This window comes from Podarcis cretensis (genome assembly GCF_951804945.1).
Source record: "Podarcis cretensis genome assembly, chromosome: 6".
NCBI lineage: Eukaryota > Metazoa > Chordata > Lepidosauria > Squamata > Lacertidae > Podarcis > Podarcis cretensis.
The window spans coordinates 30,624,402-30,646,191 of NC_137175.1; the positions used below are offsets into that span (position 1 = coordinate 30,624,402).

General features: G+C 43.8%; 1 protein-coding gene and 1 long non-coding RNA gene across 2 annotated transcripts in view; one reads left to right on the forward strand and one right to left on the reverse strand.

Moving 5' to 3' along the window:
* The window catches only part of NECAB3 (N-terminal EF-hand calcium binding protein 3), an 83,212-nt gene that overhangs the window by 61,006 nt on the left and 416 nt on the right, over positions 1–21,790 (forward strand). Inside the window, exons 6-12 of the mRNA XM_079979793.1 lie at positions 11,589–11,725; positions 13,280–13,401; positions 15,393–15,472; positions 17,872–17,928; positions 18,980–19,092; positions 20,727–20,804; positions 21,149–21,240. Of these exons, the coding sequence (XP_079835919.1) occupies positions 11,589–11,725; positions 13,280–13,401; positions 15,393–15,472; positions 17,872–17,928; positions 18,980–19,092; positions 20,727–20,804; positions 21,149–21,240 (679 nt within the window). The remainder of the gene's footprint in view (positions 1–11,588; positions 11,726–13,279; positions 13,402–15,392; positions 15,473–17,871; positions 17,929–18,979; positions 19,093–20,726; positions 20,805–21,148; positions 21,241–21,790) is intronic.
* Positions 703–4,863, reverse strand: LOC307218031. Its single transcript, XR_013839667.1, has 2 exons — positions 4,417–4,863; positions 703–1,137 (listed from the first exon to the last, which is right to left on the reverse strand). It is a non-coding gene; the product is annotated as an uncharacterized lncRNA (long non-coding RNA).

Sequence of the window (21,790 nt, forward strand, 5' to 3'; positions counted from 1 at the left end):
AACACCCAATAAAGCCACAGGGTGTGTGGAAATGCCTTTCCACTTGCCACTGAATTCTCCTCAATTGTTCCGCTGTTTTCAGGCTTTGGAACCCACAACAACCTGATTCCCTCATGAGGCACCAACATGAAGACACCCAAAGGAAGCAAAATGCTCATAGCTTATAGTTAAGCGTGGGAGGTGAATCAGGGCCTCTCCCTATTACACAGCACATTCCACAATGTTACAACTGTTAGTTCCCAATCAGCAATTGCTGGTGCAACATCTTACAGCTACTTCTCTTCTGGATTCTTTGGATGGTGTCTGCTGGATTTTCTAGGAGGACCATACCTATTTCTTGGCTGACAGCCTCAAGGAACCTGTGTAGCTTGCCTCTTACAATGATGGGCTTGATTGCCTGAATGATTCTAGCATGCTCATGCATTAATATTGTAAAATGATAACTATCCAACCCGGGAACAGAACCTGTGTCCTTCCAGTTGTTCTCATCATCCCTGACCATTGGCCATGCTGGCGACGCTGGCTGGGGCTGATGGTAGTCAGAATACAACATCTGGAAAACCCAAGGCTCCTCATCTCTGCCATAACCCATTAAGTCTTACTTTAACCTCATATTGGCCTTGTGATCGGCACGATAGCAGCACGTGAGAACAGACCCTTGTTCTCGCCCCACTTTCAAGCGCACACTAAAGGTGACCAGCCTTTTTTGGGATGCTCAGCTTGGTTTATTGCCTTCCTGTGTCCTGGAGGTTTTTGTTTCCGTACCCTTGACCTGGCAATGTCTGCTGATCACAGTCCAGGTGGCCCTCTCATGCCTACTGGATGTATGGTGTACCAATTCTTGGTTTTATTTTTGGCAACCGTGGAGTCTCCGTCTGCGTTGACCCCTGTCTTTTCAGCCTCAACCAAGAAAAACATTGTGAGAATCTTCCGCAGTTGGTGGTCTCCATCTCCTCCTCCTCGTCGGGCTGCTGAAGGAAACGGCAATGAGGGGCTGCTGGGACTGTCTCCACGGTAGCCTCTTGGCTCTTGCCGGCCACAAAAATTTACCCTGCTCCCCAGGGGGAGAGTGAAGAGGGGGAGGACTTTGGAGCCATGAGACAATTTTCCAAGAGGAGGAAGCAGCACTACCTTGACCTGTAAGCAAAACAGAATCTTCCTAATAAACTGAAACTTTCCTCCCTCAAGCACAAGAATTCTCCCTGATCCATTTCTGCAGCCTGAGTCAAGCACTTGATTGAGCCTCATAGTCTCAGCTATTGCCTCCGGACAGATATTTAAACACTGTTGGCTTCCTCTCATGTGATTCTTGCAGTGGCTACCTTTGAACAGAAGAGTCTCTGGGTGCTGCAGCTGACCCAGAATGCAACAACTAGGTTGTTAGTGGGCACCAGAGGGACTGCGTTTGATCTGTCCTGCGGCATCCTCACTGAGTACCCTTTTGTTTCCTGGCACAATTTAAAGTGTTGGTGATCAACTTTAAAGCCCTAAATGACCAGTGTACCTATGGGATTGCCACCTATGGGAAACAGATGGGCGGGACATCTTTCCAACCTGCCCTTCTCTAAAAGTGGAGGCACAGTTGATGACAGCAAGATATTGGGTCTTCTAAGTGACTGCAGCAATATCACACCTTGTTCTATGAATTGTGATTTGCTAGCTAGCTGGTAAAGACATTTTTATTCTGGCACATTTTTGCCTGCTAAGTACTATGAAGGTCATTTTTACCTGTTAACACTGCCATTGTTTTTTAAACAGATCTTTAATGTTGCTATATATATATAGTAGTATTGTAATTTTAAAGTTGCCCTGAGTGGGGCATGGGCCCTAGAAGGGTGGGGCAGATCTAAGGTAAGGGTGGGCAAGAGGTAGACTGGGATCTACTGGTAGATCAGTGGGTGATTTGGTGTAATCAGTTGTGTTCAGTAGTACTGAAATCTAATGCACTAGTGCAGGGGTCCCCAACCTGCAGCCCATGGGCCAGAAGTGGCCATTAAACCAGCCCACAAGCCACCCCCGAATGAGCCACCCACTGCGCTAAACTGGTGTGGCACGGGGACTCTCTTCCGCAGTTATGAAAATTGCTTCTGCCCATGCCCAGATGCCAGAAATCGCATCTGCACATGTCTGCGGTACCAGAAAATGCTTCTGTGCATGCCCAGATGCCAAAAGTTGCTTCTGCTTCTGCGCAGGCACAATTTCCGGCATCTGGGCATGCGCAGAAGTGATTTCTGGCACTGCGGACATACGCAGACGCGATTTCCGGTGTCACGCTGCGCCGGTCTGGCCCATGGAGAATCTCTGCGGGAGTGATCTGGCCCATGCCTGGTAAGCCTTGCTGACCCCTGCACTAGTGGAACTGAGGAAGCTTAGTCTCAGCTTTTTATAGTGTTCCCTCTTAAGGTTGATTGCGTTCAAAATTTGGGAAAGAAGAGAGACTTGCAGTGAAATAGGGAATGTGGTGCTCCATGAAGAAATAGTTGCCAGAACAGCAAGGACAAAGCAGCAAAAGTGTATAACTGCAAAACTAAACTGCAAAACTAAATAAATAAATAAATAAATAAAACTAAATAAATTGTGTCATTACAGGAAACTGGTGTGTGTGTAGTGCAGAAGAATCTCTAGGTCACACTAGCAGGAAATCCCTGTAATCTCTATAACCCAGAGTTAGCTAACCTTCATTAGGAGCAAAGATATGTTACCGTTCATATCAGGCCATTGGCCTGATCCAGCAGGCTCTTCTTAATGTTAGCCACCTCCACATCTTGTTTAAATACACCATTTAATGAAATGCTGTGTGAAGCAGGATTTCCTTTTGTCTGTTGCAAATCTCTCATCCTTCAACTTCATTGGTTGACCATTCCTTTGGATGGTCAATAGATGTCTCTTCTCCGGAGCTAACTGAGAAGAATTAGGTCCTTTCCACACTTACCAATTATCATAGCACTGTTGCTATTTGATCTGGCTTTTTTAAAGAGTTAATTTGTAGCTTGATTGCCTGCACTTTTGCTCACACGTCACAGTTATTAGAGAGTGACTTTGAGGTTTTGCTTTCCAAACTAAGGGTGAGTTGTGCCCTCATGGGAAAAGTGCCACTGCTGTAGTTCTATCCTTCAAGTACCCTTGTGTCCCTCAGCAAATGTCAGAGTTATGAGCGTGTGCACTGAGATAGCCATTTCACAGCTTCTATCATTTTTATTTTAATGCCTGTTGTGCTGGAATATTGTGGGAGGATAGGAGATTAGAAGAGGATCTGCATGTCTGCCTGAACTATGGTGAACCTCGTCAATGTGATGGAATTTTGTCTGCAGCTAATAGTTGAAGGTATAGGCAGTGCATTGACTCAGTACCATTGATTCCTTTTGCCATATACAGGGTGAGTCCTTTAAAAGAGGCCCTGTGGATACAGAGTACACATGTTCCATGGGGCCTCTTTTAAAAGACTCACCCTGTACATATCCCTCCTCTGAACAGAGCTTGCGTGCTGACAGCTCGCAGTGATCAGAGGGAAGGAAAACAGGCGTCTCTCCACCCTTCCACACAAAAACTGAGACAATGCTTACACAATGCCACACAAATGCAAATATTGATGATCCATTCCAGATCTTTCACAAAAGTCAATTTTTTTGTGGTACACAGGGGTGGGGGTAGTACATCATTTCAAAATACTAGCTGAGTAATAACGAAGTTGCTCAGCAATATGCCAGAAAAGAAACCCTGATGGAAAGAACAGTTATGCCACCATAAATGATAAGTGCAAAAAGGCACTCTCCTGATATCTGGAAATCTCTCCAATATTTTTGAAGATTACCATCACCACTTATAGAATGTGACACCACCAACCTACATGGAGGGGTATGTGTGAAGGATCCACAGTTATACATTTGAGACCAGAAACAAGGCTGAAGTGAAGTCTGAAAAGCCTGGAAAGGTTTTTGAAATGTCTTTCTTTGGTGCTGAATGGACAGCAAAGTAGGCCCCGGGTGGCTTTTTTGGGCGGAGAGCCTTCCACAGTTGGGATGGCAGTGCTGAGAATACTCACTCCCAGGTCTCTTTTCAGATGGTGGTGACACTGGGGTCCCTGGGTGTAGTTCACTGGTAGTCAAGATGATGCTCTCCAAGTGTTGGTGAGCAATTACTCCCATCGGTCCCAGGTAACATGGTCAAGGATGATGGGAATTGTAGTCCCGTAATATCTGGAGGGCAACACCTTTGCTACCGCTAGTCTTGTCAGCATTATGGCATAATCTCTGCATGTAGAAACAGCTTGGCAGGAGAGAAACCTTGTGTAGGGGGAGGACGTATATTATACGCAGTTGTACAAGACTGCAGAAAGAGGGTGTAGTGGGCACCCTCAGCTTCTGGTGTTTTGGGGGGGTGAGGATATGGGGGAGCAACTAATCGACTGGTACTTACAGTGGACTTGTCTTTTTTCAAGCAGATTAAAATTCCCCTTTTGTCCTTGTCCTGGTCTGCAGACTTATCACACTTATTTTTCTTTATTTTTCTGTGGGAGATGTTATTCCCCATCATGCCACCAGGGTAGTGGCTCTCCTCCTGGGGAAGCAGCTATGATAATATTGCTACCAGCCCCTCCTGTGGTTGGGACTTTAACATCAGGTGCTATTGTGATGTCATCCAAGTTCATAGGGCAATCTTACAATGGCTGAGAGATACACGGCTAAGCCCTTGCGGTCACCAATGGCTGAGATCCTTCTTCTTCTTTTGCCCTTTGTTCTCTGTCACTGAGCCACAACAACCAGAAACAGGAATATATTTGAATTAAGCAGAACACATGGAGTTCTCCAGATGTTATTGAACTGCAACCCTATCAACCTCCATCAAGCATGGCCAGTGATAAGAGGTGATAGGAATTGTAGTCCAGTGTTTGGAGGGCACTGCATTGACTTCCTCTGGTTTAGAAGGTCTGTGTTGGGCCCTGCATCATTTCACAGTGTGCTGGTTTTGACCCTGAAAGCCTTACACAACTTGAGCTCACCATACCTAAACAACTTCCTGTCTCCACGTGAACCTCTCTGGACCCTGAGATAATCATCTGCAGTCCTTTTCTGTGTGTCCCCTTTGAGAGAGAATTGGAGGGTGGCAAGAAGAGAATGGGAATTCTCTGTAGCATTCACCCCATTTATGGAAAGCTCTCTCATAAGGAGGTCTGTGTGGCACCAACCTTGTCATTGTTTCAGTGACAGGCAATGGCGTTTTTGTTTTCTTGGACATTTGGGAGGCACTAATGATAAACAGTATTGTGCTGTTGAATCTGTTTTTTGTTCTTTATTTAGGTTTTTGCTGTATTTTTTTTACTGGTTGTAAATCGCTTTAGTGGGAAGTGATTTATAAATTGAATAAACCTAATCTGATGTGACCAGATCTGACCTACAGTTTTCTTGCTTTTCATCTTCTTTGTTACTTTATCTCCATTTATGAGGGAAAGGGTCTTCCAGATGTGATTGGCACCAAAATGCCAGCCTGCATTTCTCACCCATTTAACCTGGATGTACCCTTTCCAGCAAAAATCGATGTTAAAAAAAAAATTGTTAACAATCATCCAACATCTAAATGATCTCCTTGCAATATTAAGCCCCTGTCTAGAAACATGCAAAGAGACAGATTCTCCACCCCACTGCATGATTGTTTCTCCAAGATAATTTTGCAAAGCAGAGATAGCTGGAAAGTAGATTCATCATGTCTCCATGAAATGGAATTTTGAAAGAAGAAGGAATGCAGAAGAAAGGGGAAATTAGCATATTTATGAAGCAAAAAGGAACACGAGGGGGAAGCTCCTGTGGCCAGAGGATGTGCACTGGAGTTTGCCTTTTGTTAATCTGCGGTGTGCTGGCTCTTAATGAATCAAAAATCCCTCTTCCTCCCTTTCAATGGAAATGGAAGTGCATTGTTCAGAGCAGCAACCAGGCAGATGCTGTCAGCTGATGGAGTATCTCACAGAAATTGCACTGGGGTGATACTTACCTTGGTAAAATGGCCCCTCCCTTCCCCCCCCCCCCATCAGCTTATTGTGTGCAGTTCTGGCATCTTTCCTGTTCTTTAATTTATGAGCCCCATTTTGGTATCTAATTATTCACTGCCTCCTTACGTTACTCAGTAATTTATCTCCTACACAGAAATGGTTCTGTCTGCGTCGGACTTCATGATGGCTCCTGTAATAAAACTTCCCGCCACCAGCGAACAGCTGAACTGGGGATGGCTGACACAAACAGGACAATGTTTTAGGATTGGTTTCAGACAACAGTCTTGCTTTTGGTCAACCAATCGATTATAGAATTTTGTAGCACCTCAATTAGGCATATAGTATTTTAGGAAATCTTCGCTACATTGTTTGCTTCAAGAGGTTTGCTGACCTGTGCGCACCTCTTAAACCTGGGCTTTGACACTTGAGATGTGTAGTTTAGGACTCAGCCCATTCTAGTGATTGTGAGGTAAAGGGACCCCTGACCAATAGGTCCAGTCGTGGCCGACTCTGGGGTTGCGGCACTCATCTCGCTTTATTGGCCAAGGGAGCCGGTGTACAGCTTCTGACCAGCATGACTAAGCCGCTTCTGGTGAACTAGAGCAGTGCACAGAAATGCCGTTTACATTCCCGCCGGAGTGGTACCTATTTATCTACTTGCACTTTGACATGCTTTCGAACTGCTAGGTTGGCAGGAGCAGGGACCGAGCAACGGGAGCTCACCCCGTCGCGGGGATTTGAACCACCGACGTTCTGATCAGCAAGTCCTAGGCTCTGTGGTTTAACCCACAGTGCCACCCACATCCCTCTAGTGATTGTATTTTGTTTTAAATTGTTCTGACCCACCCTAGGACCTAAGGGGAAAGGGTGGGCCATAAATTACTATTTTTATTAGTAGTAGAATCATAGAACTGTAGAGTTGGAAGGGACCCCAACCCCCTGCAATGCAGAAATCTTTTTGCCCAATGTGGGGCTTGAACCCAAGACCCTGAGATTAAGAGTCTCATGCTCTACCAACTGAGTAGCGTTACATTTAATTTATTGAGGCCTTTAACCCATAGATCACAAACCTGTAGCCCTCAAAATGAGGCTGAATTACAACTTCCATCAGACCCAGCCAGCCTGGCCAATGGCCAGGGATGGTGGAATGTCTTTCAGCAACATTTACAGTGGTACCTTGGGTTACATACGCTTCAGGTTACATATGCTTCAGGTTACAGACTCCGCTAACCCAGAAATACCTTGATTTCAGCAAGGCATTTGACAAGGTGCCCCATGATATTCTTGTAAAGAAGCTGGTAAAATGCGGACTTGACTATGCTACCACTCAGTGGATTTGTAACTGGCTGACTGACCGAACCCAAAGGGTGCTCATCAATGGTTCCTCTTCATCCTGGAGAAGAGTGACTAGTGGGGTGCCACAGGGTTCTGTCTTGGGCCCGGTCTTATTCAACATCTTTATCAACGACTTGGATGATGGACTCAAGGGCATCCTGATCAAATTTGCAGATGACACCAAACTGGGAGGGGTGGCTAACACCCCAGAGGACAGGATCACACTTCAAAACGACCTTGACAGATTAGAGAACTGGGCCAAAACAAACAAGATGAATTTTAACAGGGAGAAATGTAAAGTATTGCACTTGGGCAAAAAAAAATGAGAGGCACAAATACAAGATGGGTGACACCTGGCTTGAGAGCAGTACATGTGAAAAGGATCTAGGAGTCTTGGTTGACCACAAACTTGACATGAGCCAACAGTGTGACGCGGCAGCTAAAAAAGCCAATGCAATTCTGGGCTGCATCAATAGGAGTATAGCATCTAGATCAAGGGAAGTAATAGTGCCACTGTATTCTGCTCTGGTCAGACCTCACCTGGAGTACTGTGTCCAGTTCTGGGCACCACAGTTCAAGAAGGACACTGACAAACTGGAACGTGTCCAGAGGAGGGCAACCAAAATGGTCAAAGGCCTGGAAACAATGCCTTATGAGGAACGGCTAAGGGAGCTGGGCATGTTTAGCCTGGAGAAGAGGAGGTTAAGGGGTGATATGATAGCCATGTTCAAATATATAAAAGGATGTCACATAGAGGAGGGAGAAAGGTTGTTTTCTGCTGCTCCAGAGAAGCGGACACGGAGCAATGGTTCCAAACTACAAGAAAGAAGATTCCACCTAAACACTAGGAAGAACTTCCTGACAGTAAGAGCTGTTCGACAGTGGAATTTGCTGCCAAGGAGTGTGGTGGAGTCTCCTTCTTTGGAGGTCTTTAAGCAGAGGCTTGACAACCATATGTCAGGAGTGCTCTGATGGTGTCACCTGCTTGGCAGGGGGTTGGACTCGATGGCCCTTGTGGTCTCTTCCAACTCTATGATTCTATGATTCTATGAAATATTACCTCAGGTTAAGAACTTTGCTTCAGGATGAGAACAGAAATCATGCTCCTGCAGCAGCAGACCCCATTAGCTAAAGTGGTGCTTCAGGTAAGAACAGTTTCAGGTTAAGTACGGACCTCTGGAACGAATTAAGTACTTAACCTGAGGTACCACCGTACAGGCTTCCATTGCATTAGGCCTTCCATCAGCCACAACAACTCTTATTCCCATTTTTACCACTGGAGGGCTCTGTAGAGGTGCATTCTGCAACTCATTCCACTCCAGCTGTTCATTAGAACAACATGTAACTAAGAACTTGAACTTGAGTTTGCTTATTTCCTCCTCCCTTCCAATCCATTTTCCTTCCGTGTCATGCATTTTTACATTGTAGCCTCAGGGACAGGGGCTGTCTGGGGTTGTTGTTTTTTAGTGATTTGTAAGCTACCCAAGGAATCCTTTTTGGTTGAAGAGCCGGGTAAAAAAAATAATTCCCTAACCAAAATAAATAAATAGCTGGCACCACGACTGAGCAACAGACAAAGAAACAGGTTGAACCAAATATGTGTGGTTCAGGAAAAAAACAAAAAACTAATATGTGTGTTTCAGAGGTCTAGTTTTGTCTGTGCAAGGAAATGGCAACATCGAGATATGTCAGGAAAGTCCAGTGCTGAGAGCTGGTGTAGTATTGTGGGCAAGGAGGCTCATTGAGAAGCCAGGAACTTCCTGCTTCAAATCTTGCCTCTGCCATGAACTCATTGGGTGGGATCCTTGGGCAAGCCTCTCTCATATTCACCCCCCCCCCCAACACACATCCTGCTGCAATATGGGAATAATCAATGCTGTTTTTCTAGATAAAGAGGTGTTGGAACCTCCCTCGTTCTCTTAGAATGGCAATGGTGCCTGAGAGGTACCAGAACTGAGTTCTGGTGAGTTCCGGCTAAAAAAAGCTACTTTTACAGGTAGTCATGAAAGCTTTTGACTATTCTGAAAGGCTGCCGCCGCTGTTATCACTAGTCTTCCTCTCCATCTGCTTCGTTGGACTGGCTGTAAAAAGCACACAGCCCAGTCATTCTTCAGCTTCCATTTTGTGCTGGCAAATACAGCGCAAACTTCCACAAAGGGCTTGACTGCAATACAAGCAAGGAACTGAGCTCAAGAGTTGGCCAAGACTGCACTATGGCAGGAGTGGAACTTCAGCCCAGCTCTCATGGATTAAAGACCTCTTCTTTAGCCACTGAGTCATTGCACTTGTCATCTGAGTGACCTTTCACAGAGGACAGATCCCCTTAACATCCATCTAAACCACCATAGGAATTAATCAACTAATTGCACTAATAATGTAATGCATTTGGGTCTTCTGGAGATGGATTGACTCTCTTGTTCAAAATCCACCCTGCCATTTATGGATACTTGCCATCACCAACATCTTACACAATGTACTTCCTTTTAGAGTTTCAGAGTCAGGTGGCAAATTTCAATAAGCTAAGAAATGCAAAATAAATGTGGTGCTATATCTGTTCAGCAAGAATCAAAGGCTCATATTATATCCCCCACCATCCTAATAAAATGAGATATAACAAACTTTAATCTCTCTCTTTTTTTGAGAAGTTAAAAGCCAGCAGCAGTTCCGTTTAGCTGATTGCAGCCTCTGGGAGCTTGTGACCAGGACTTGTAAAGAGGATAGAATAAGAGAACAAGAAGAACATATGTTTAAAGAAGACTGTAAAATGTTTACTGAATATATGGGGAGAAACTGTGTACACTCGAAAACGTTGGCAGCATTAAGTTAAATTCAACAGTGTAAATAAGTCTTGATGGATGTAATAATGGAATACTGAATGGTTTAGTTTATGTAAAATATGCAGAGATTTATGATATGCAAAATGAACCATGGAAGGAGAAAAAAGGGAGTAATTGATATTTTAAGGATGTTTAAATGAATATTCTAAATTGTAGAATTTAGGACCAAGAGACATGGATAGCGAGGGAGCTGCTGCAGCGACCTGCAAGACCTGTGCCATGTTTGTCTCCTTCACTGGAGGTTCTTAAGCAGATGTTGGATGGCCATCTGTCATGGATGCTGTAGTTGAGATTCCTGCACTGTAGGGGGTTGGACTAGATGAGCCTTGGGGTCCCTTCCAACTCTATGATTCTATGAAACAGCACTATGTTTATTTTGCCATTGCTTCTCTGCTTTAAGCAGCACTTGCACTGTCCAATTTATACCTGTTCAGCACAACCTATGTTCCAATAATCCAAGGATCCTACAGCTGCTGTTACATCTAAGTACACCTACAACTGGATTAAAAGTATAGTCTCTTGACAGAAACTTTTCTGCCAGATGACTGAATCCACAATTATATAATCAGGTCAGGCCTAATAGATTTGTGCTCACAATAGCAATTCATCTGGATGGATGAAGTAGCCATTTTATGTGGATTATCTTTATTGTTCAAAAAATGGAGGGGAACAGAAGCTTCACAATATTGCATTATTACCTGTGCTCTGGTAGTGTGGCTAATAATATATATATATATCCCTTTGTTCCATTGTGTGTGAAAACAGAGGCTCTTCATTCGCAGCGTAGCTTGGTGGATAAAGCACTTCTTATTTATTCATTTTCATTATCGTCGAACAAAGCCCACTGGTGTGTGTGTGTTTGTGTGTGTATATATATATAATCTTAAACTTGATTGCAGCAGGGAAGGTAACACTTCAAAAGTAACAAACAAATGCGCCTGCTAATATTTCAAAGATCTATTGATTATATGCTCCTGGTTTAATTTTATGTGAGAGTGCTTTGAGCATTTTTTTATTTGTAATTATAATCCCCCCCCCCCAAAAAAAAACCCCACAATAACAGTGCAGAGCTTCTGTTTGTGTGGCCCCCTCTCCTCATGTATGGAAAGTAATACTTATCTCAATGCATTTCTTTCTCTTTGTTACTGAGGGTATTGAAAACTCCCCTTTATATTTATGCATTTGGAATTCCTTGGATAAAAGATGTTAGAGTGCAGCAGCGGCACGATACTGACTGGGTCTTCCCTGCAAGGCTCTGAACTTGCATCAGAGCTCAGGTTCCTTCTGCAAGGTGGTTTCCTTGGTGAACGCAGCTGGATGGTGGAAAGAAGAGTTTCCACGGGGCATTGAGCGGAGCAAGAGCAATGGCAGCAATTCTGGGGAAAGATTGTTCAGAAGTATTTTGCTGTGTCCCCCTGCCCTCACTTCTCCAGGTATATGAGAGCTCCTCCAAAATGGAACAGTTTGTGACCCGCTTCTTACTTCGCGAGACGATGAACCAGCTGCAGTCCCTGCAGGTCTCACTGGAATGTGCTGCAGACACCATTGAAGAACAGGCTGGCCGAGAAAGGTACAAGAAAGGGCTGGGGGAGTGAGAAAGAGATATAAAGGCACCACCAAAATCTGAGGAGAAGGTTCTCTGGGCATGCCACTTCATGTGATAATGGTCTCAGAGCACTTCCTTCCTTCCTTCCTTCCTTCCTTCCTTCCTTTTCTCCTCGTCTCAAACCAGAGGGATAGGCTCCATCCACACGTGGAACTTTATTTTGCTACTGATATTTCATCTGACCACAAAGTCAATAGGGACAGTGGCAGGACTGGAGTGGGTTGTGCAGTCTACATCCAGCATCCCATTCTGGCCCAGGGTTTCTCCCAGTCCCCACCATTTCTGGGAGCAGTTCCTGCATTTCCTGCCTGGTTGAATGCTGCAGTGTTGTTCTGGAAGTCAGAGGAGCTGTCACATAGACATTCAGTTGCAGAGACAGGAATAATACGTAATTGCCACCAGGGAGAAGCAACCCACAGGAACTGAGAGGAACCAATATTTCATTCTTATTAGATCTGATCTCCCAAAGCGGATACCACTTTTCGTATCCTTGAGGTTTTCAGAATTACTAGTAAATAATACAATGCTTTAGAAAAAAGCCCCTACAGATTTTAGACCAAGAGTGTGCTTAGGGTATGTCTCCTTTGTGCTCCTGCCATGAAGAATGAGGGGCCTTGTGTGCAGAAACTCACACAGCAGGAGTGACTCTTAGGCATGCATTGCTGGCTATGATTCTCTTTAGAACTCATATAACCCCTGTTTTAAAACAGCTGCTTTGGGTGGCAGTTCAATTCCATGCTCAGTTTAAGGTGTTGATAAGGTAAAGGTAAAGGGACCCCTGACCATTAGGTCCATTTGTGACCGACTCTGGGGTTGCGGGGTTCATCTCACTATATTGGCGAGGGAGCTGACGTTTGTCCACAGACAGTTTTTCCGGGTCATGTGGCCAGCATGACTAAGCTGCTTCTGGTGAACCAGAGCAGCGCACGGAAATGCCGTTTACCTTCCCACCAGAGCAGTACCTATTTATCTACTTGCACTTTGACGTGCTTTCAAACTGCTAGGTGGGCAGGAGCTGGGACCGAGCAACGGGAGCTTACCCCGTTGCGGGGATTTGAACCGCCGACCATCTGATCGGCAAGTCCTAGGCTCTGTGGTTTAACCCACAGCGCCACCCACAGTGTTGATACTATGTTTAAACCCCTAAATGACTTAGGCCCCTAATATCTGAAAGACTACCTTTCCCTACAGTCCCTCCTGGGTATTAAGAACAGCAGAGGAGGCCTTATGGGTTCCACCTCTTTCGGAGGGGTGGGGGGTTTTTTTGGGGGGGTGTCCTGGGAGATGACATTCTCTATGGCAGCTGTGTGTGTCTGCCACCTTCATCGCACAGTTTTTGGTGAATGCTGAAGATACATCTCTTTACCCTATCTATAATTTAACTGTTTTTAATATTGAATTTTAAATTGTTGCAACCTGAACTGGGACCTGATGGTGAAGGGCAGGTAATACATTGAAAAAAATAATAAGATTGTCATCGTCATCATCATCATCATCATCATATTTTGTGCTTTTCAGGAATGATGTTACCAAATCAGAAGCTTTTATTGGTCCACGCACTGCTAAAAGATGTGGCCGTAGAGCTCAGAAGAACATCTGCTTGTCTCCGACAGATCCTTATTCAGGGATGCTCACCACAGGTACTGGCAGTTCCCCATCCCTCTTGTCAGACTTCACATTGAGGCTGGCTGCTTCACTGCCAGAAGCAGAGGGGTGGCTTCTGGAAAAAATAGGGTATAAAATGTCTGAATGCAGCAACACAGTCTTGTACAAATTCCTGGCCACCGTTAACAATGGCCTGGTGCACACAACCGTAGGCATCACCTGGTTTCTCATCACTTGAGCACTATTGACATTATTATTCTTATTCTTATTCTTATTCTTATTCTTATTCTTATTCTTATTCTTATTCTTATTCTTATTACCCACCCATCTAGCCACTCTGGGCTGCTTACAGCACATATGAAAACATAGTAAAACGTGTTTACATGTTTACTCCCATGTAGAGTGCTCACATCTAGCAGCAGAGCAGGACCATACTTCTAGTTGCACCCTCTCCCCACCCCACCGTTGCATCATCTTCCTACCACCAGACCTTCAGCATCTTGAGCACAGAGGTCTCACGCATGTAACAGAGGCCCCTGATGCAAATGAAACATTTGACCACTCATGCATAAGGACTCCATGCATCCAGAACAGGACTTGAAGCACAGCCCCACTCCTGTTGCTACATGTTAGTGTCCTCCATGTGAACAAACACATGAACAGTGCCTTGATTACTCAGTGATCTGGCGACTTGGCGTGCGCTGTTTTGAAAAAAGCACGGGCATGAAAGATTATATGGAAATTCTAGGTACAGAGTTTGATACACGGGGGCTTATTCATGCAGGTCGCCATTTGATGCTGATGTCAGCATGCGAGGGACACGAATTATTTATTTACCTATTTTAATAATTTATACAGCACTTAATACTGCCATTTCTAAGTGGTATTCACGAGGGATACAAGAGGTACACCAAAAGGTAGGCACACTTAATGCCTTCATAAGAAGAAACACTGTGTCTTTCTTTCTAATGAATTGCTGCAAATCAGGGCCTAAGTAGACCTTAGACTGTACTACAGCACTAAGATCAGAGATAAGCCTCTGCTGCTGTCTTTAGCTATCCTTTTACAGGCAGAGGCGAATCGCCGATCTTAGTGCTAATCTCCACAGCACTAGGACTGGAGACAAGCTCCCTGCTTGCTCTTTGATAATGAAAAGCAGCAAGGATAGTGGCTTATCTCTAACCTTAGCACTGTGCAGTCAGGTGACTGACAGATAGGTGGCCACGCCCACTTATCAAAATAGCCCACGAGGCCGGGCTACTTCTAGGTCAGGCCCTCCAGCCTGATCCTTTTCCCCACCCCACCCTACAGGGAACTGCCTCCAGCCCACATCTCCCAAGTAATGTCAAGTAAAAGAAACACCTGACGTGATATCATCACTTTCTGCATTCTCCACCCCTTTCACTCCAAATAACTGGCTACTGATTTCAAGGGTCAGGGAATGCGGGTGGCAAGCATGCAAGTGGCAACCACTCAGTCCATGTGACATCTAGTTAGGCCCTGAGGCATCGTTCTAACAACAAGTCTGGAAGTAGCTTGAAACCCCATTTCTGATCTGTGAGCCAACACAGGTCAGGACTCTCCCATGTTACAGTTTTCACCACAACACCAGCAGTGTAAGAAAGTACATTCACAAATGAAAACCTGTCAGAAGTGGTCGTGGCTGTTTTCCAGGCAGAGGTCCTGTCTGTGTTGCAGCACAGAGCACATTATTCTTTAAACATTTGCAACCACAAGGAAACCATTATGGGGAGGAGAGAAGGAGAGAGAGAGAGAGAGAGAGAGAGAGAGAGAGAGAATGGAGTATTGCCTTCCTTTGTGGGCTGGAGTGGGCAATGCCACAGGGTCAAGGAGGAATAACAAGCAAATAGGCCAGCCTTATTTGTGCTAAAATGAAGGAGTGAAGGTTTGCCATGCCATCCATCTGCCGACACTACAGAAGTACTCCCTATCCGCTGAACTACAGGCAGGAGGAGACTTTGCATGATTTCAGCTCCTTCTTCTCCCTTTTTCCCATTGCATCCAGGTGTTTGTGTGGAAACTGACAGCCAGTGGACAGCTGAGATCGACCAACTACAGCAGCTTATTGACAAACTGGAAAGTAAGGTGGGCCAACAGATGGAACTGCTAGTAATAATACATGATGGAGATTCTGTGTAGAACAGAGATGCATTTTCCCAAGCTCCTGGCTGCTTCTCAGGGCATTTGGATCTGGTCCAAAATACAACTTAGTTCGCTTTAATATCATCTCTTGTTGGGGCAGTTCATGTTCTCCCTAGACATATCTGACTGAAGTCTCCATCCTTCGACCAGGGAATCTTTGAGCATAAAACCCTATAATCAGGCATCACTTTCCCAGCCTCTCAAAGTCAACTTGCCTACCAGCAAGGGTTTGGAACATTTGATTATTATTATTATTTAATCCATTAGGCCCCACCTTTGTACCTTTTCTTAGTAGATTATGCTTTAAACCCATCTTTAAGCCAGTTTTAAACTGTCACAATTACCAGTCAAGGGACCCTAAGATATGTAGTTATAGTAGGGGGGGGGAGTACAGAAGCCAAGTGTCAATAGAAATATTGCAACCTTTCTTTTAGGTTTATTGCATTAACCAAAGCAACTGATATTAACCAACCAAGTCTGAAATGCAAATGGCTTCTACATGGTGGGCCCTATTTTGTTTCAAATATATGTACATGCATTGCCTGCCTAATACATTATGAGTTGGAGATCCAGACATTGCTTCTGCTGGTTTCAGAGGGTTGGGTGAACCCTGTAGGACTGAGTGACTTGGCAAATGTTGCCTCCCTCCACCTCCCAGGAAAATCCCTCCCTTGCATCCCAGCTGAAAGGAGCCTTTCTGTCTGTGGAAGGTGTAGTCTGGATCCAACCCAGAGTCTGTTCAATGTACAGCATCATATATATTTCAAAACAAAGTGGCAGTAAAATCCTAAATAAAGTTCTGTCCTTAAACAAAATGGTTTTCTTGTGCCCTTTCTGGGATATTCCCAGGGCGAAGACAAAGGAATAAAAGTTTTTATAGAATTGTTTATGGTGCCAGGAGTCCCTTGTCTCCAGTCATGTATAAAGAATGCTTTATACTTCAGAGGGAGGTGATGCATTCTCACAGCTTATATTAAGGCCCATATTCTTTCTGCTGAAATTGAACATAGCCAAAACCCTAGAATGAAACAGAGAACTAAGGAGTATCTCCAGAGGGTGTATACTGTGAAATATTCCAGAACGGTAGCTGTGTTAGCCTGTTGCAAAAGGAAAAAAGAGGGGGAAAGGGGAAAGAAGGTCTTGTGGTATTTTAAAGACTAACAAATTCATTATGGCATAAGCTTGGTGAAGTCAACCGTTGTCCACAAAAGCTTATGCCACACAATACATTAATGCATATATTAACATGTCAGAAAATGTTGTTCTTTCCACTTTCCAATCTTTCTGGGGAAGGACCATATCTTAGTAGCAGAACATCTCCTTTGCATGCAGAAGGCGCCAGGTGCAATCCCTAGCATCCACAGGTATGGCTGTGGCTCCTGCCTGAAATCCCAGACAGCTGCTGCCAGTCAGTGTATACTCAGTGTATACTGAGTGAGATGGGCCGGTAGTCTGACTCAGTATAAGGCAGGCTTCCTAGGCTCCTATGACATAGGTTCCTATATACCATTTGACTCACTTCCTCAGGTTTTTTACCGTTCCGCCTATGAAAGAAGATGGGACTTCTCTGCTGATGAGATTATGAAATATCATCCTCATTACCTTGGAGCTGATTCATATATGCATGCTCGTCATTTGCAGCTGAAAGTGTGAACTGCCTCTGTTGAAAATCATTGTGTCCGGAGATAGGAATGTTCTGCCTATGGTGTGTGGCCTCTTAAGAGTGTTCCATACGTATGAAATACCATCTGATGTTACCTTGATCAAGTAATTCCTACACATTACACTCACCCTTAACACATTCCGTGAGACATCAAATAACCAACTGATAAAACTCCCACTGGTTTATGTCAGGATACCAATAAAAATGGCTGGTTTTGCTTCTGGGAAGAGCTCAAATGCACACAGGCTAGACCCTTAAGGGGAGTCGGATTCCAAATCTGAAGAGCCCTCAGTCTGTCATGCTTCTTCTCATATATTACATTGCATCAGGCCAACTTACCAGGGATTTTGCTCTGACATACTTCTACGCAGTGCTTTTTTTCTAAAAAAAATGTGTAGGGTCTCATTTTGACTCAAGTAAATAACCATTTTATAGTCAAATCGGAAAAAAATAAATACAGTAATTGGACAAAAGTACAAAGATTCACAAAATGTTTAGGGGTATGCGTATCCCTGAGTACCCCCAGAAAGAAAGCACTTCTTCTATGGCAGCCAAGTCTTGGTTTGTAGCAACTGTGAATGCTGGCAAAGAAAAGGCAGTCATTAAGTCAATTATACATTTCACACTTTCACATTCATTGTCCTCCTTTTGCAATAATCGTGCATTTCTGTCTACTCAGAGTCCAAGGCTGGAACCTCTGAAAGATGATGTGGTCTGCAAAGGGAGAGATTCTTCTGTAAGTTTAATTGTGACCGCTCTGTTTATTTGATAATCAAAATGAGCAAATCCTTCAGCCAATGTGCTTGGGATACTATTAATATACTATACTTAATATACTGATGGCTACAAAAGAAGATGATTTAATAACCAGATGGAATAAAGGACAGGGCTCCTATGCCTTTGAGAGCTGCGTAGAGGAAGGGATTTTAGAAAGAGCAGCTTTTTATATCACAGGGCTACAAGGGTGAGAAAAGTTGCCTCCACCAGATCTTTTTCTTCTGCCCAGGGCTGTCAGTGGTGTTGCAGTCTATTCCTCTAGTACTTGTGATCACTCAGCAAGGGAAGCTGCTAGTTCCAGCTTGTGGTGACATGTTTATATGGCAGCCTCTGCAGAAGTTTGATCAAAACTGACATTTCTAAAGCTGTCAACCTTTGAGAAAATATGTGCCATTACAAAAGGGGACTCCAGACTGTATTTTGCTGGAAGGACTCAAGCACATTCCAGGAAATGTAGGTTGGCACAATTACAGTGGATTAAAGCATTCTGTTGCTTCAGTACAACAAATTCACTTTAAAAAATAAATAAATGGGCTTTTTGCCTTTAGGATAGCAATGGTGAAATGCATTGGAAAGCATGGGAATGAACAAATGAGTAATGGGGAGACACCTAAATGCCCCACAAACAAATCAGGATGGATGCAGAGTGAATACTCATTGTAGTATAACCTCTCTGCAACCAAACCAGAACAAATGTGTAATAAAGACCAAAAACGATTCAGCCTCCATGTAAGTTGCATGCAAGCAAATCAGGACGAATGCTCAATAAATGGGTTGTCTGGAGGAACCCAACAAAAATTGCAGTCACTGGCTTCTTCCATAAAGTTGCCAAATCAATATAAGTGGGTGTTGCAGAACCTGTTTGGGTGGGTGTGTTTCTAAGTGGAATGCATGCCTTAGATACAAAGGGCTGCCTTTGATCATAGGGATATTGCATGTAGCATACTGGAACTGGGTCTATCACCCCTCACCATCTCTCTTCCCCCTCCTGCCTCTGCCACTTTCTGCAGCACATCCTAGTGGCACAGAGACAGATCTCAGTGGCAGACAATGGATTAGAGGCATTCCGCCAAGCTCTCCAATCCTACACAGAAATCACAGCCGGACAGAGCAGCTGCCTACAGTAAGTCTTCCAGAGTTTGACTTTCATAGGCTGTTTGGATGAGAAATGTTGTTAAGAACAGCAATTGTGGCTTTTGTCGAACTCTCCATCTTTAGGTTATTAATTTTAACTCACTCTCCCAAACAGCTTAGTGGTATTATTTAGAACAAAGATACAGGGTTGCTTTAGAGTTATTTCTGAAAAAAATATATCTATGAACTAAATTGCCCACCTAACATCCCCCATAAAGTAGATGAATGCTGCACTACAAGATACAGACTCATTACAGGGAAATATTATTACTCTTTTTCTGTACAGATGGCAAAACAAACAGAAGCACAGAAAGAAAATTGCACACTCAGATGATTGTGAATGCAGACTCTCCCCCCTTTCCTAGTTCTGTAATTATTTTTGCTGTTGGAAAATGCATTAAGTAATTGGAAATGTATTAGTAACTGCCTGTATTTTACTTCCAAATACTGGGGGAAAACAAAAGCATTCATCATTGAAACAGGGAGAAAGGAAGAGTCAGCAGATTAAGTTACTGAATTAATGAACATACAGTAGTAATAATAAAAAAAAACTTTGGGAAGGTATTAGCATTAATCAATTATCTTCTGGGAAAGTTGGCACAATTTCATTGTTTGCTGGAATTGGCTGTGTGATGGCAGTTCTTCAAGGCAGGATATGGTCTGAAGGAGCATGAGACTATGACCTTGCTGGGTCTGAAACTATAGGAGAACCAAAACACAGCCATTTTTCAGAAGTTACATTTATACAAAATTTTCTCTGTAGTTCTCCAACCAAATAATGTCTGGAGAAATGCATATATTTGTGGGAAAGCATGCATAGAAATGAATATGTTGGTGAAAATAACAGGTAGTTGCTAGCAAAAATGTGTACATTAGCCAAAACTGCACACAAAAAATGTTTATTAGCAGAAAGGCACACCTAAAATGCTGAAGCATTTTAATGAGATTATTCAAAAAATGAAATTTGCAAAATGCTGCAGAAATGCAGAGAACCGACTCTAAGATTGGAAAAAAGAGAAACTGGGAGATCTGAAATCAACAAATACTTCGATCCCCAATCACCAGCATCCTCCAAAACATTAAGCCAATTTATGTGTGCCGTGACCTCATCACAGTCACCCACATTCCACATCACTGGGAGCTCCCACTGACAGAAAAACAACATGGGTAAATATGCCCTAAGACTCATAGGAGAGTGGAAGGAAACTTGACACGGGGCTACTATATTTGTCAGCAACCTCGTGTGGAGTATAACACCCAGTTCCATTCAGAAAAGTTTCTGTAAACAGATCCCATTTAGTAGAGTTTGAGGCTAGTATAAATTCTTGTGAGTGAAGAATATCAGCATGTCCAGCAATTTCATTAAAGTCAAGGTGACGTGGAAGGTCAAAGCATCAGATAAAAAATTCAGTGTCTGCTAGTCTGCCGAATGCAGGCTGTGCAAAAAAATGGGGCCGTCACAACAAGTCAAATGATCCTTTGAATAGCACTGGCAGTTCTTAAACATCCTTGTGAAGATGGTTCATGAGCTAGGCTGGCTGTGAATCCTGGGGTCAGAGACTATACACTGTCTGACATGTAGCGATAACATTTTCCCTCATGGCCTGCCTTCTTTTCCTGTAGTGTGTCTGCCCACAAACTGTCGAGCGATGCCTGCTTCATCCTCTATGAGTTTTGGCAAGATGTGGCTTCATGGAGAAGGTTGGTGGCTCCTGACAATTCATGCAGTATTTGTGGGGAGACGGAATGGCGGGGGGAGGCCTCAAAGCTGGTGTCCAGTTAGCATGGGCCAGTACTCAGGGATGATGGGAGTTGTAGTTCAGCAGCATCTGAAAGGCACCACACTGGCTACTCCTAATCTCAGAAGTCACCCATAGAAGAAGAGGTTCCATAAGACTTGCCTCTTTTTACCCCCTGCTACAGATGATATAGATATAGATATAGATATAGATATAGATATAGATATAGATATAGATATAGATATAGATATAGATATAGATATAGATGATATAGATACCATCCCGACTCTCCCCATTTCTTTGCAGCCACCTGCAATCAAACTACAGTAAGAAGTTTCAGCGTGCCATCATTGACTTATTGGACTCTCCAGAACTTTTGACCACCATGCTCTTTCCAGGTTGAGTACTGATCGATGTAGATTTGCAATTTTTCTTCCAATTTTGCTTTTATTGCTTTTTTTTTTTTAAAAGTGCATCAGACCTAGAGATGAGAAGGCCTGGAAAAAACCAGAAAATGGGGAGGGGACCAGTTCCCCCCCTTTTCTCCCCAAACATAAAAAACGGCTTTGTAAAAGGGGGGAAAACTGGTTATTTCCCCAATTTTTCCTCGTTTTTTTCCCCCCAGGCCTTCCCATCTCTAATCAGACCTCTTAACATTACATCAGAAACAGGTCACATAATGTGTCTCTATTCTGATCTAAATTTTATTTGGCATTTCAGAGCTGTGTTCCATACTTCATGGTCCTTGGAATAAGTTGTAGTTATTCTTGCAAAAGAAATACTTAAAAATTATTAGACTAAATTGTAGCCCAGTCTGTCCGTTTGAGCAAGCCATTTTGGCACCATAATGGTGCCTTGCCATCTGCACCAGGAAAGAAGGGGTCGGGGAAGATCTATATCAGGAACAAATGTGGGTGGGAAAGAAAGATGGACATCGGGTTCTCCTGC